General features: G+C 43.8%; 1 protein-coding gene across 2 annotated transcripts in view; it reads left to right on the top strand.

Moving 5' to 3' along the window:
* The window catches only part of LOC130692319 (tensin-3-like), a 51,976-nt gene that overhangs the window by 28,388 nt on the left and 10,473 nt on the right, over positions 1-13,115 (top strand). For both annotated transcript variants that reach the window (XM_057515406.2, XM_057515415.2), the window contains 10 exons: positions 2,074-2,121; positions 2,315-2,524; positions 2,729-2,901; positions 4,115-4,273; positions 4,536-4,668; positions 4,792-5,041; positions 6,421-6,534; positions 6,662-6,766; positions 9,635-10,368; positions 11,336-12,183. In XM_057515406.2, coding sequence (XP_057371389.1) covers positions 2,074-2,121; positions 2,315-2,524; positions 2,729-2,901; positions 4,115-4,273; positions 4,536-4,668; positions 4,792-5,041; positions 6,421-6,534; positions 6,662-6,766; positions 9,635-10,368; positions 11,336-12,183 — 2,774 coding nt within the window. The remainder of the gene's footprint in view (positions 1-2,073; positions 2,122-2,314; positions 2,525-2,728; positions 2,902-4,114; positions 4,274-4,535; positions 4,669-4,791; positions 5,042-6,420; positions 6,535-6,661; positions 6,767-9,634; positions 10,369-11,335; positions 12,184-13,115) is intronic.

Here is a 13,115-nt window from a genome sequence, read left to right on the forward strand (position 1 = left end):
GGCACTCGATGAGCATTTTGGATGTAGAAGGAGATTAAGAATATGAGGCAGCAGCTCATTAGCGGGCACAAGCGCAGTCTGTGCGCTGGGAGGGGAGGGAATTTTCCCTAGAAAAGGGCAAAGGATGGAAATAAAAATGCTCTTAAATCACATGTTATTTGTTGATTTACATTTTTTTGACGAGAAAGATGTTTCATCAAAGATGATGGCTTGTTAATACAAGTTGACGAATACTCCATCTACAGTGTCCGTCAGCTGTTGTGACTCCTCGCATATGGAGATACAACAACAACAACAACAAACAATCATGACAAAGGCAAAAAAAAAAAAAAAAAAAAAAGAAAACACGGAGTCAGTCCGCGAATGACTCGCTTCCGGGCCGTCCCACATGATATTGTCGCTACTTGTAAAAAAAAACATGGCCTGCCAACCATCTCTCTCTCTTTTTTATTTTTTGCTTGTTGTACACAATTGCACGGTACGCACCATCTGACGCAACAGTACAGAAGGTGATGGTCGATTGCCACGTAGGTTACCTACATATGCATAAAACGTGAAGGGCTAGAGGAGGGAAAGGAAGACGACGAAAGAGGAGGAGTAAGAGAGAAAGGGAAGGTAACGGGCACGCACGCACAACAAAACAATTCGTAGTTGTGGTTGGGGCAAAAAAAGAAAAAAAGAAAAAAAAAATGGCAACAAAACAGAAGAGAATTTAACGTCATAAAAGCCGAGGGAGAAGCCTGGCCTCACGCTCAGTTGACGCTTCAACGCCGATCCGTTCACGGCTCTTTTCCCTCTCTCCTTTTTTTCTTTTTTATTCCTATATCGCACCCGAGTTTTTATTTATTGTTATAGTTCAATATATTGTTGGTGTTGGTGTGGTCGTCCAACTGAAAAGCCAAACATAACAAAAATATTATTTTTTTTTTTTTTAAATTGGAAACAATTGAAAATGTTTGCCGATGCCGATTGACCCGTGACGTCCGATTTGTTCGCTCCATTGAATCCATTGTTTACTCTTGATTTGTACGTGTGTGTGTGTGTGTGTGTGTGTGTGTGTGTGTGTGTGCGCATCGCATCGGTGAATGGTGATGGGATTATCCACGCTACAATTAGCTGGCCCCCGAAATGTTCTTGTTTGATTAGAAAAGGGAGTTGCAGACGAAAGAGAAAAAAAATGCCTGCGGAATTTTGAATTACCTTCGAATTGGGCGCCAAAGTTGAAAACAAAAAAAAAAAATTGGGAGGAAAGAAATTGTGTTATTTAGAAAAAATTTTTTGCTGTTGTATGGGGGATAGGGCGTTCGCAATGCGTTTTTAGCGTGACGTCCGGACATAATCATCGTTGGTGAAAAGAACGCGTGGTCGGTTCGCATTATTGCGCCTACGTGTCGTTATTGCGCGTTGCGTTTTTTTGTTTTTTTTTTTAAAGAAGACGTCATTATGAAGATCAATCCAAGCGAATTCATGATGATTATGGAAGCCTCTATTGACTTGCCTTTTTTGGAACACATTCGGCTCATCCAGCTCATGCGCTCTGTACGTCATCCCTCCACTGATCTGTGTCTAGATCAGCCGGCAGGACAGGCTCTCTATCTGATGGCGCAATCCGTGGGCCGCGCAGCCGAGCATTTGCACGACGTTGGCCGTCGAAGGTCCAAGTTCAACGCTAGTGGCTTACCTCTACCGCCTCGGGTATTTCAGGTTGCCCAGCAGCACCTATCTCAATCCTCCCACATCACTCCCTTTTCGTTGCCCTCCCATCAAGTTAGGCAATTCCCAACCGCCAAAGTCCAATGATAACACAATGTATACAGCATGTGGTGCTCCGTTTTTTTCTGCCTTTGGTCCTCTGTTCAATACTTTTATTGACTAGAAAGCAACTTGTGGTAGAATAGTATACCAGTAGTGAACGTGGGTCGTGAGCGAACGTTATTGAAAAACGCAAACCGTGTAGTGCGTCATTAAACATTTTTTGCTGTTGTTGTTTGTTTCAATTGCTGTAGCCCATTTCCCACTGAGATCGTTGGCGTCATGAACATTGATAGTAAAAGTGATGTTTTTCTATTGCAGAATGGCAGCGAACCGTTGATGAGTCGTCCATCATCCGGCGGTAGACAGGTATGTTTCGAATAAGGCTGTGTCACCTTCTAATCTCCCTTCTAATCTTTCGCACGTTGCTAGCCGCAACAATATAAAATGATGAAACAAAGAACAACAACAACAACAACAAAAGGAGAGTAAGCTTTTCCTTGACCTCATTGAACATTTTTTGTGTTTCTTTTCTGTATGATCGCATGGAACACACGAATAGGCTACCATCTCGCCATCTCGTCGGATGGACTCTTTGTCGGGCTGTACAGATAGAGGGCCGTCATCTTCATCATCCGCCATGGATTTGAGTTTCGTCACGGAACGAATCCTTGCGCTGAGCTTCCCGCCCGAGATGGACACGACCACGTACCGAGAAGCTCTCCACCAGGCGGCCAGCATGTTGCAAACAAAACACGGCGACAATTACATGGTATCTATTTTTCAACTGGACAAAAAAAAAAAAAAAATTGCCCTTGAAACATTCCATAACAATAGCAAATAAATGAACTGCTTTGAAAGGCAGACGATGACGTCATTGATGACGAATGAACAAGATCCCGTCGTCATCGTTCACTGTTTTTTCTTGGGGCTCGTGCGAGAATGAATTAAAAAAACAAAGTCATATTTGATGCAGGTGTTCAACCTGTCGCTGCCCAGGAAGGAGATCGGACTGTGGAATCCTCGTGTGCTGGACGTCGGTTGGCCGGACCAATTGGCTCCGCCGCTAGAAAGGCTCTGCTCCGTCTGTCGGGCCCTCGACTCTTGGCTCCAGGCCGACCCTCAACACGTCGCCGTTCTCCATTCCAAGTATGTAACACGATCTGTCGCCCTATTAACATTTCTTTTGTTTTCCTCGAGTCCAAGAAGAATTTGAATATTTCCTTGAAATGTTGGATATGTTCCTTTTGCCTATTTTGATTTGAAGTGGTCATTTCTTATCGCCGTTGCCTATTGTGAGTCTTTTTGGCTCGGCGCGGCAAGAAACTGGAACATATTCTTTTACAACAATCATAAACCAAGTCTAGAGTTTATTATTCCTACATACATAATCTTTAAGTCTGTTATATGCTTGCTCATATAGCATCCAAAATAGGGCTGACTAAAAAGAGAAGAAGAAAACAAACAAAAGAACCTCCCCGTCCCCACAGTTTGAATATTTTCGTTGGGTCCATACGTTGAAGTCGATTCGTTCATCATTCGTTCGTGAGTCCAGCAGTTCTGCCTCGTGCACGGACACATTTTGGCCGATCGCCACATAGTAGTGCATTCATATTACAAATAGCCTCTCACGGAATTGTTCTCCTCTTCTTCAGTTTTTCTTCTCCATTTTCTTTTCTTTCCCGTAATAGTAGCCGAACGATAAATCGTTCAACTTGGCGCGCGGTGCTGTGTAGTTCGGTCGTTACAAATGCCTTTGAGAAAGTCATGAATTCATCAGTTGATTTTCCTTTTTTTTTTTTTTTTTTTTTTACCAATCCACCCCTAAGGTTTAAAACAAAAAAAAAAAAAAAAAACATTCAATCGGTTCGAGATTTATTTCCTTTTAAATAGGATAACCCTCCCTTTCTCTCTTTAAGTGCAGCCATCTCTTGTTGTTTTTTTCAGACTTGGAAATGAGGACTGCCTTTTTGTTAATGAGTGACTATATACATCGTGCCTCAATTAATGGGTTTCGAATGTTTCGTGAGAGGGGCCCCGTGTGTGTGCGAGAGTTTGAATTGGTTACGACTTAACGTAATATATTTCCCACATTGGGCGATGTAACTAGAAAACAATAACATATTTTACACGTAGAAGGGATCTAAGGTTTAATGGGTTACAAAAAAAAAAAACACAAAAAAAAAATGTCGGTAGCGTGTTGTGCAGCTGGCCGTCCCTGGTGGGAGTAGTTTTTTTTTTTTTTGTTTTCACGCTTCTTCCTTTCTATTGATTCTTCAGCGCAAGTGGATGCGCAAAAGTGGCGTCAATTGTCGATGTATTCTTTTTTCAAAACCGATGTAACATGGATGATTTATTATAGGTGCGGTTTGCAGCGAGTAGGCGTGGTGGTAGCGGCCTACTGCGAGTACACCGGACTCTGCCCGCCCAATCAACAGGACCAGCAATCGTTGGACCGCTTCTCCATGAAGCGGTTCCTGAACGAGCGCGTCGGAGGCCTGCGCACCCCGTCCGACAAAAGGTTCGCTGCTCTATAGTTTTATTTTTTTTTTTTTTTTACTAACACACCCATGATGGCTGCTGTAACACGAAAATGTGGGGGGGGGGGGGACAAAAAAAAAAAATACAATCCGTGAAATCATTGCCCCCCACGGCAACCTTTCCTATTTATGCTTGATGCAAATTTGCATGTTTTTAGATTGCTTGCCTCGCTTATTTTTTCATAAATTTTATTTTGAACCGTTTTTCTTTCGCGGCGATTGCCAATTTTTCCCGTTGCAAAGGTATGTGGAATACTTTGCCGGACTGCTGTCGGGTGCCATTCAGGTCAATTCGAGTCCACTCTTCCTGGATCACGTCACCGTCGTCGGCATTCCGGCCTTCCAGTCCAACGGCGGCTGCCGCGCCTTTTTCAAAGTACGCACTTTTTTTTTTTTTTTTTTTTTTTTTTTTTTTTTTTTTTCGCAACGATCCATTTCCATATAGAAGTAACTTTACGACTGTTGTCGACATTTATCATTGGCTTAAAAAAAAAAACAGGTGTACCAGGGGAGCGTTCCGGTGCACACGTCGTCCATCTACAACCTGCACGACAGCGCCCGCCACTTTACAATGTCGCTGGGAGAGCGCGGACTGGCCCTGCGAGGCGACATCCTGGTCAAGTGCTACCACCGTCACCGGCAGCCGGTAGATGGCCGCGAAACCATCTTCAGCCTCCAGTTCCACACCTGTGCCGTCACGCAGCACACGCTAGTCTTCCAGCGTCAAGATCTGGACGATGCCTGTCAAGGTGCATTTCAATATCAATTCATTCTTCTTCTTTTTTCCTGCACATATCTTTCCTTATGTTGACCGTTGTTTGCATCCCTTCTGCCGTCTGATCGTTATCGTGGCTGATCGTCAACATAGCTGACAGCAAACACGAGTAAGATAAATGAAAGGAGATGAACATAGAAATACCTCAGGAAGGGGAATCAAAGCAAAAGCATGGCAAAGAAAAAGGGGGTTCGAGATGTTTGGTTCCTTTCGATGATCGATGAGTCCGAAAGGACTATGATTGTCGAACATACTTTTCTCCTTTAGTCCAATCATCTCGTTTGTTTCCACGCGTTTCTTCATCTGCCCTGATGCGTTTACATAAATTAAATTCTTTGGTTTATCACGTCCGCCGGCTGATTATGTTATCAGTATAATTGTAGGGTTAAATCCTGTCGCTGTTGGGATTTCTTTATTCATTTTTCTTGTTTCCTTGTTATGGAACCCCCCTGGCCCATCTTCGAATCCAGAACCGTAGCATCACATTATTCGTTTTGTTTTCTTTATTTTTTAAAATTTTCAGTCAGCATAGTCTATCTGTCCAGGTAACTCTTGAAAAGCTGCTCCCTCCTTTTTTTTTTTTTTTTTTTTTTTTTTTTAAGAAACACAAAATTATCGGGACTTTTAAATCTTATCGCTTTCCATCTGGAACGTCGGAGAAAACTGTTACCCTCGCAAACCGACTTTCATTGGTGAAACTACGCGTATCGATGAAACGGATGCCAATTGATTTCGGTGACATTTGTTTTTCAAGAAATTCTGTAGTCACGGAAAATGAATTTTGGAATTGGGGAAAGTCTGTCCCGCTGTTCGTTTGTTTCCCGTTTCCGAGATGGTCATTGATCCGCGATGATGTGCCGTTTATCGTTTAGTGTTGGACAGCAGTTGCAAGCGGCTATTTTATTTTTTCTCTCTCTCTCTCTCTCTCTCTCTCTCTGTCTCTCGGCTGTTATTTCTGAAACTTTTTATGGGCGTTGTAACGAGCCCATAGAGGGGAGGAGAAGTATGGGTGTAATTACAGCGTCTCCATTTTCACGGCGGGACGGTCGTTCGCACGCTCACGAAATCTCTTCGGACGCCACAGCAGTCCGCTAGACTCTCTCTCGTCGGCCTAGCAATTATCTAACGGGTTCTTTGTCGTTTTCTTTGGCCTTTCCCCGACGGCTTTACAAAAAGTAAATACAGTCCCACTGCACCTGCTGCTGGCTGGTCTCCACCTGTTTATGACATATACAGTCTCTGTTTTTATTTCTTTACATTTTATTTTATTTATTTTTTTCAGAGCTCGTTCCATCGAATAATGCAACACTATTAAATTTCATGTTGATATTTTTTTTTTTTTTTAAACATTAGATTTGCGTTTCCCTCTGGACGGCTCCGTGCGGCTCCACTTCTCTACAAGCCCCGAGTCCCGCCTGATGGGCGTCAATGAAACGCACACCCGCTACACGGTCGAGTCGTCGACAGGTATGGAAAACAAACATTTTATATCATTTCTTCACCTTCGTGTCCATTATTTATTTTTATTTTTCTAAATGTTGTTCTTTTGTTGTTTTTTTCGAACGATTAAAAATGTCAACAAATGGATCTACAGGCGATCCGGTCGTTCGTTGGGATAGTTACGACACTGTGACTGATTCTGCTAGCTGTCCTGATGACCATCATCGTGACGCTTCTTCACCTGCTGGATTGACACAAAGTGAGTGAAAAAACGCCCTTTTTATTTTATTTTTTTTTTTTTTTTCTATGGGGAAAAAGTGCTTGTGAGTTTGGGGAAATTTCAAAAAAGGGAATCAACTGTCGCCCAGTGCGAAGAACAAAAGACTCGTTTCTCTGCTGATTCATTTGCATACAGAAGAATCAGAGCAAATACGAAGATGTTGATGGATATCGGAGAGGCAGACGCGTTCCAGGTGTTTGGCATTGATTTGTTGCTGACGAAGTAGACCTCTCGGGGGGACGCCCATTTTTTTACCCATTTGGGCTTTCTTTGAGTTCATCATCATCATTTGTTTCATTTGATTTCTTTTTTTCCTCATCCCTCTCTCTCTCTCTACCCGTCCAGCCATTTGGTGGTTACTGGTTGCGTTCCAAACTGAACTGGACAGTCGACTGCACTCGAACAGAAAAAAAAGAACAAAGTGAATAAGGGCAGAACAAGAAAAGCTTTTAAAGAAAAAAAAAAAAAGGACGCCCTTTTAAAGAGGCAGATTTACGATGTCGCTCTTACGTACTTCTTCAGACTTAAAAATTCAACGTTTTTCCTGGAACGAATGGTAGATGATTCTTCACTTTTTTTTTTTCTCCTTGAGTTACGAGTCTGCCCTGGAGATAACAAGATGGGCAATTCTATTCGTTTTTTATAGTAATAAGAAAAAAGACGATTAGCATTCCGTCCGTGGTTATGGCGCGCGCGCGCGCGCTGGCCGAGGCAAGCGGGTAAATGAGTGGGGCCCACCAACTGTAGGGACACTGTTGATTGGATGCTCGGGCAAGCGGGCCGTGGAGGTGGTATATAGTTGACCATCAAACTCACAGAGGAGGGAAAGCAAAGGTCATTTTTGTCTTTCTAGTGAAATTCAAAACCCCTGTGTGTAACTCCTGTGTATACATGCGTGTGTGTGTGTGTTTGTTTGTGCGTGTGATAGCAAGCCATGCGTTGGCCATAGAAGGCCATGTCCAATTTCGGATAGTTCTCTTCTTTATTCCGGTTCTTTTTTCTCATATCCTTTTTCTCTCTCGTAATGTTCTCTCTTCATCTTTTCCTATACATGCTCAAAATGCTTCACGGTCTGACTGGGCTGCTGGACCCAAATAAGGATTTCCCAACAAAGTTCGTCGCACTCGCCTCTTTCTACTAGAAAGAGCGTTTTCCTCTTCTCGTGAACGAGAATATAATCATAACAACCCAAAACCTAAACGCACACACAGAGAAAAAAGAGAAAATCTCAAATTATTAAATGCTGAAAAACAAGGGAGGAAAACAAACAAAAAAAAATTCTCTTTACGTGTTCCAGAAAAAAAAAACCACTTTTTCAAAAATCAAAAAGGAGTCTTAAGAAATCAAGGAGCCCACCTGGAGAGAATTTTTTTTTTTTTTTTTTTTTTTTTTTCATTTTTATTATATTTTCACTGTGTCATCCTTTTCAAATCGGTTTACGTTCGGACATGTCGTTATACAGGCTGGACAAGAAGAAGAGGGAAACAAATGTATTGGCATTTAATATTAAATACCTACAACCGGTTTTTTTGGGAAGCAACAGCACGCAGAGAAGAGACGTGTTGCAGCAAACGGGGTGGGCAAAGAGGGGGACCCTTTTTGGTTGTGGTGGCGTAATAAACCGACCACCCACCTTCTTCTTCGAGAAAAGTAAACCCCCGTCCATAAAAGAAGAAGAAGAATCGAACAAAAGTCACGATAGCTATCGATGAATACTTCGTCTTCTACCTCGTTCCAACTGATGTTTGCTTTTTTAAATCAGTAAAAAAAAAATACTTAAAAAAAAAAAAAAAAACATTTTTAAAGTACGGACTATATCTTTTGAAAAAAAAAAAGACATTTATCACTCAAATGTTTTGCTGTGCTTACAAAATGAAAAGTCAAAGAGGAAGACGACTAGACTGCATACACATAGCGACTGCTATTTTTTTTTTTTTTTTTTTTTCGATTGTTATTTTTGAAAAATGTGTGTCAATGTGTCGAGAACATTCGTTTTGAGGTAAACGGGAAATGTTGTTAAACAGCTCGGCAATAGATGGCTGTGATATCCATCACGAAATCTTTGAACGCTGTTGCAATGCAAGAGCATTTCCTATCGGGAGTGATGGCTCGTTCGGCCACCAGATGGAAACAAACGTCCGAAAGGTGAGTGTGTTTAGCTGTGATAGCGATCGCAAACACACACACACACGTAACACATATACACACGGTTCGACCAGGGTGGGCTATTTCCGTCTTAAGAAGGGGCCAGCGAGCGCCCGCCCTCATTTCTCCAGCTGTTTCTCCTCTTTTTCTCTCCACCTTATTCGCCCGCTCTGTGTGTCTCTCTTATTATTATTTTTTTTTGTACCTGAAAGAGAGAACCCTTTTCTGAAAGGTTGAATTTCAAGTTTTTCTTTTTTTTTCTTTTTGCCCTCCACTCTCCTTCGGCCGTCGTCCGTCCTTCTCCTCTATCTCCTCCTCCAGCGTCCTTACGAGAATATTGAAAAGGAAAATTCAAAATAAAAAGTCGTGAAGAAAAAAACTCATCCTCCGCTTGTAGCAGTGCTCCACCAGCTGCCCGCCGGTGCGGTTCTATCTTCTTTGAGCTCTCGTATTATTATTATTTTTTTTTTTCCCGTTCACGCTTTTCCATGAGTTCCACTTGATACTCTCTGCTTACTTTACTGTACATGAACACTGTTGAATCTGAAATTTTTCGCCAACCGAACTGGGTCATCATACTCGTGCTATCCCGTGTGACGCTCTTTTATCGCAATTGAGTACGAAATTAACAACAAAAGTGTCCTTTAAAATTTTGTTGTTTTTCAATTGTTCTTTTCCGGTGGAATCGCTCCATCCGCGTAGATCATCGTTTAGCGCACACGTACGGCCCGTTGGATGGCTCGCTTTACGCCAAAGTGTTGAAACAGAACAGCAGTCCGAAAACAACGGCCAACAGTCCTCCGCCTTTAGTGGTGACGGCGACGACGGCCAGCGGAGGAGGCGATCACAGGAGTGCCAGCCGATTCAGCGATCCGTCATCTTCGTCTTTAACGTCGGGTGGTACGACGGCCGATTACCATCACTTGCATCATCATCTGAACCACCTGAATCATCCGGCCCAGTTCCTCAATAGTCCGCATGTGGCGTCGACCGATTCGGGCATCTCTTCGGCCGGCGTAGTGCGCAGCGGCGGAGGTAGCAGCACTCATAACCGAGAGCTGGGCGGCAGCGGTAGCACGTCCGCTTCGCCACCTCATTCCGGCCGATCGGCCGAATCTTCAGGAGCTGGGGGGGTCTTTTTAGATCCGCCGCCGCAGACTCCAAGTCCAGTGCAACAACAACAACAGTTGTCGCCCTTACCGCAGGCGTTGCAGAGGATGCCGAGCATCGTGGAAACGCGGGCGGAGATCCACCGCGACGGCCGTGACGTCACGATGGCATCAGCGGCTCCGCCTCCATCGCTGACGGCCACTGCCGAGTTGGACCAACTGTTGAGTGGCATGCTGATGAACGTTCAAAACATCCCCGACATCCGACCCGAGCACAGGCATCATTACCATCAGCGAGCAGACGACATTGACGTCGACAGCATTCAGGTAATCACAGTTCAAAGATCGTTTCGCTCAAGTGCTTATGTCGTCACTGATTATGAGGTGGGTAGCAAAACTAGCCTGATCTGGAACAGGGCCGTTACGCAAATGTACACGGCTGCTCTCATTACCATCGTTTTGTATCACATTTTTTTTTTGTAGGTCAATCCGGTCTCGTTCTAATCAAACAGACATTCTTTCGAAACAAAAATCCATTACATATTGCGTAGTAGTTAATGTCGAAATGATCCGTGTCTCAAGTATTTAATATCACCCTGTTTCACGTCCTTGGACTCTCCCTGTCTCAACTCCCTTTTAAAAAAAAAAAAAAGAAATTGCACTGGGATGATTCAACGGTTCACAATTCATTTTCGAAAGTCCGTGTCAGATGACAGGTTGAATAAAATTTGACATTGATTCGACCGAATGAATGAAATAGCTCAACAAACTCAAAACAAAACAAAAGAATGAAGAGCGAACGTCGCGTGATGCCACACGGCGTGATCGCCTTTTCGGCCGTCGCCGCTTACACGGCGACGGCGGCGTTTGGTTTGTTGTTGTGATGGACTGCCCCACGTCCTGGATCCTGCGCCAAGCGTCTCTTTTTTTTTTTTTTTTTTTTTTTTTTTTGCCTTTTTCCGCCGCCATTGCCGCGTTTTAAATTTAGCTTCGGACCCCTTTTTCCAACGATCCTTTCTCACTGAAATCTCAACCCTCCCAAGCCTTTTTTTTTAAGAAAAACAAAGGAAAGGAGGAAGACGAAAGAAGCCAAACAAAAATTTAATAATATTTAAACAAAAAGGGGGAAAATACGAATTTAAAATTTTTTATTTTCAAGTCACGCTCTCGTTAATTCTAATCCTTTTGTGTTTAAGGACCACGTCGAATATGTTAGGCTCTCGATAATATGCATAATCTTTTTCTGTATTTTGCATAATTAATCTATTCATTTTTTTTTTTTAAACCAACGTAGGTGAAATTTGATCTGACGCCCAGTCGGGATACGACCGATCGTTCTGTGTCCTCGCCATCGCATCCAGCTGCCCGGAAATCCAATTCAGCATACGTTTACGAGAGCGATACTGTTCGGCGGGCTTATCCGACTCCGCAAAGCAACACGGAAGCGGTGAAAATGCCTTGCGCTCCGGCTCCGCAAAATGCGACGTCTCCGCTGCAGCAGCAACAGCCATCGGTCAGACCCAAAGATATTCCGTACCACGCGCGTGAGGACAGCAAACCGTTCACGTACGGCATGGTGGGCATGGCCAACGGACAACATCATCAGGAGAACGGAGGCGCCGGAAGTGTTGGTAATGGGACGGAATCGACGATGGTGACGAGCACGCCGGTGGCTAGCGCCTCCATCAATGGACGCAACTGGAAGGAGTCCAGCAGCAACACGATGAACGGCCAACAGGCGAGCAAACGCCTTGAAAGTCCTTCACTCGTTCGCAAGTTTTCTAACGGATCGGAGCCTGTCAACATCAGTCCTGTCCGCTCGTCCCCGAGGATCCCGGTTCCGTCCATCGCCGATCCGGTCAGTCCGCGTCCCATCCGTAAACTGAGCGGAAGTGTGCTGCTTTCAAACGGAGGGGGAGCCGGCACTTCGTCGCCGACATCGTCCGAAATCAACGCGACTTCCACCAGCAATTCGAATATCCTACCAGTGGCCACTTCCAGTCCTCGACTGGACACTTCTCGAAATCGATCCGCCTCGACCAGCGAAACGATGAGCAATAAGACGCCAACGCCGCAGTTGCAGCATCACATCTCCCTGGAGGAAACGATCCAAGATATCAGCACATCGCCAGACTCTTCTCGGTATGTGCAAACATTTTATTGATTTTTTTTTTTTCTAAAAATGAAAGATTTCCGTCGTGCTGATTGAAGACGTGTTTGGGCCACCCAGTGAGTCGTCACGAAAAGTCGAGTCAGAAAGAGATTAGTCATTACGACGGAAATGGATCGACTTGCCAAAAAGTCTCCCCTCATTCATTCTTTGAAAAAGTTCAATTTAAGTTCCGTCTTTTGTGTTGCCTTTTTCGCGCGTGATGGAAATACGGAGCCCTCGATCCTTTGCCCCCGATCTGAAAATAGATCCGTCAGCTTCAAGCAAAAAAGAAAAAAAAAAAAAAATCGAAAAATATTTATATACGCCACACACTAAAAAACAAACACACAACTTTGTGTTTTGGAAAGTGGGGTAAAAAATTTTTTGGACTAGATGCAACGGGGCAACCGTTTTGAAAAAGAAAAAAGGAGGAAATATATTTTAGTCCATCAGCACCTATATAGCTATAACTTAGATGGCGAAACGGGCGAAAAAAGGGGGGGGAGGAGGATAGAAAGGGAGAAGACGGACGGAGGATGCTGCAAGGACAAGCGGAGGAGAATTCCGGTTGTTGTTTGTTGAAAGACTCTGCTAATTAATGTTTATCCAGTTGTGTGTGTGTGTGTGTGTCATCCGCCAGGGCCACTGTGTATAAACTACACCGTACAGTATGTGTATATACGCGCGGGCACGCACATCCGGCAATGGGCGTTCCGTTCCAGCTCGCTTGATTCTACAAAGCGCGTGTTTTTGTTGTTTAACTGAAGGATAGGACGTGTGTTTGATGTTTTATTCTTTTTCATTCGAGGGCTCCCCCTTTTTTTTTTTTTGCTCGTGTTTTCGCTAGTATTTTGCTGTTCCAGGAGAGAGGAAGCGAGAAGAAATCATGCGGTTCTTTGCATCGTCGCTCTATCGCTCGATA

Source organism: Daphnia carinata, chromosome 1 (genome assembly GCF_022539665.2).
Source record: "Daphnia carinata strain CSIRO-1 chromosome 1, CSIRO_AGI_Dcar_HiC_V3, whole genome shotgun sequence".
NCBI lineage: Eukaryota > Metazoa > Arthropoda > Branchiopoda > Diplostraca > Daphniidae > Daphnia > Daphnia carinata.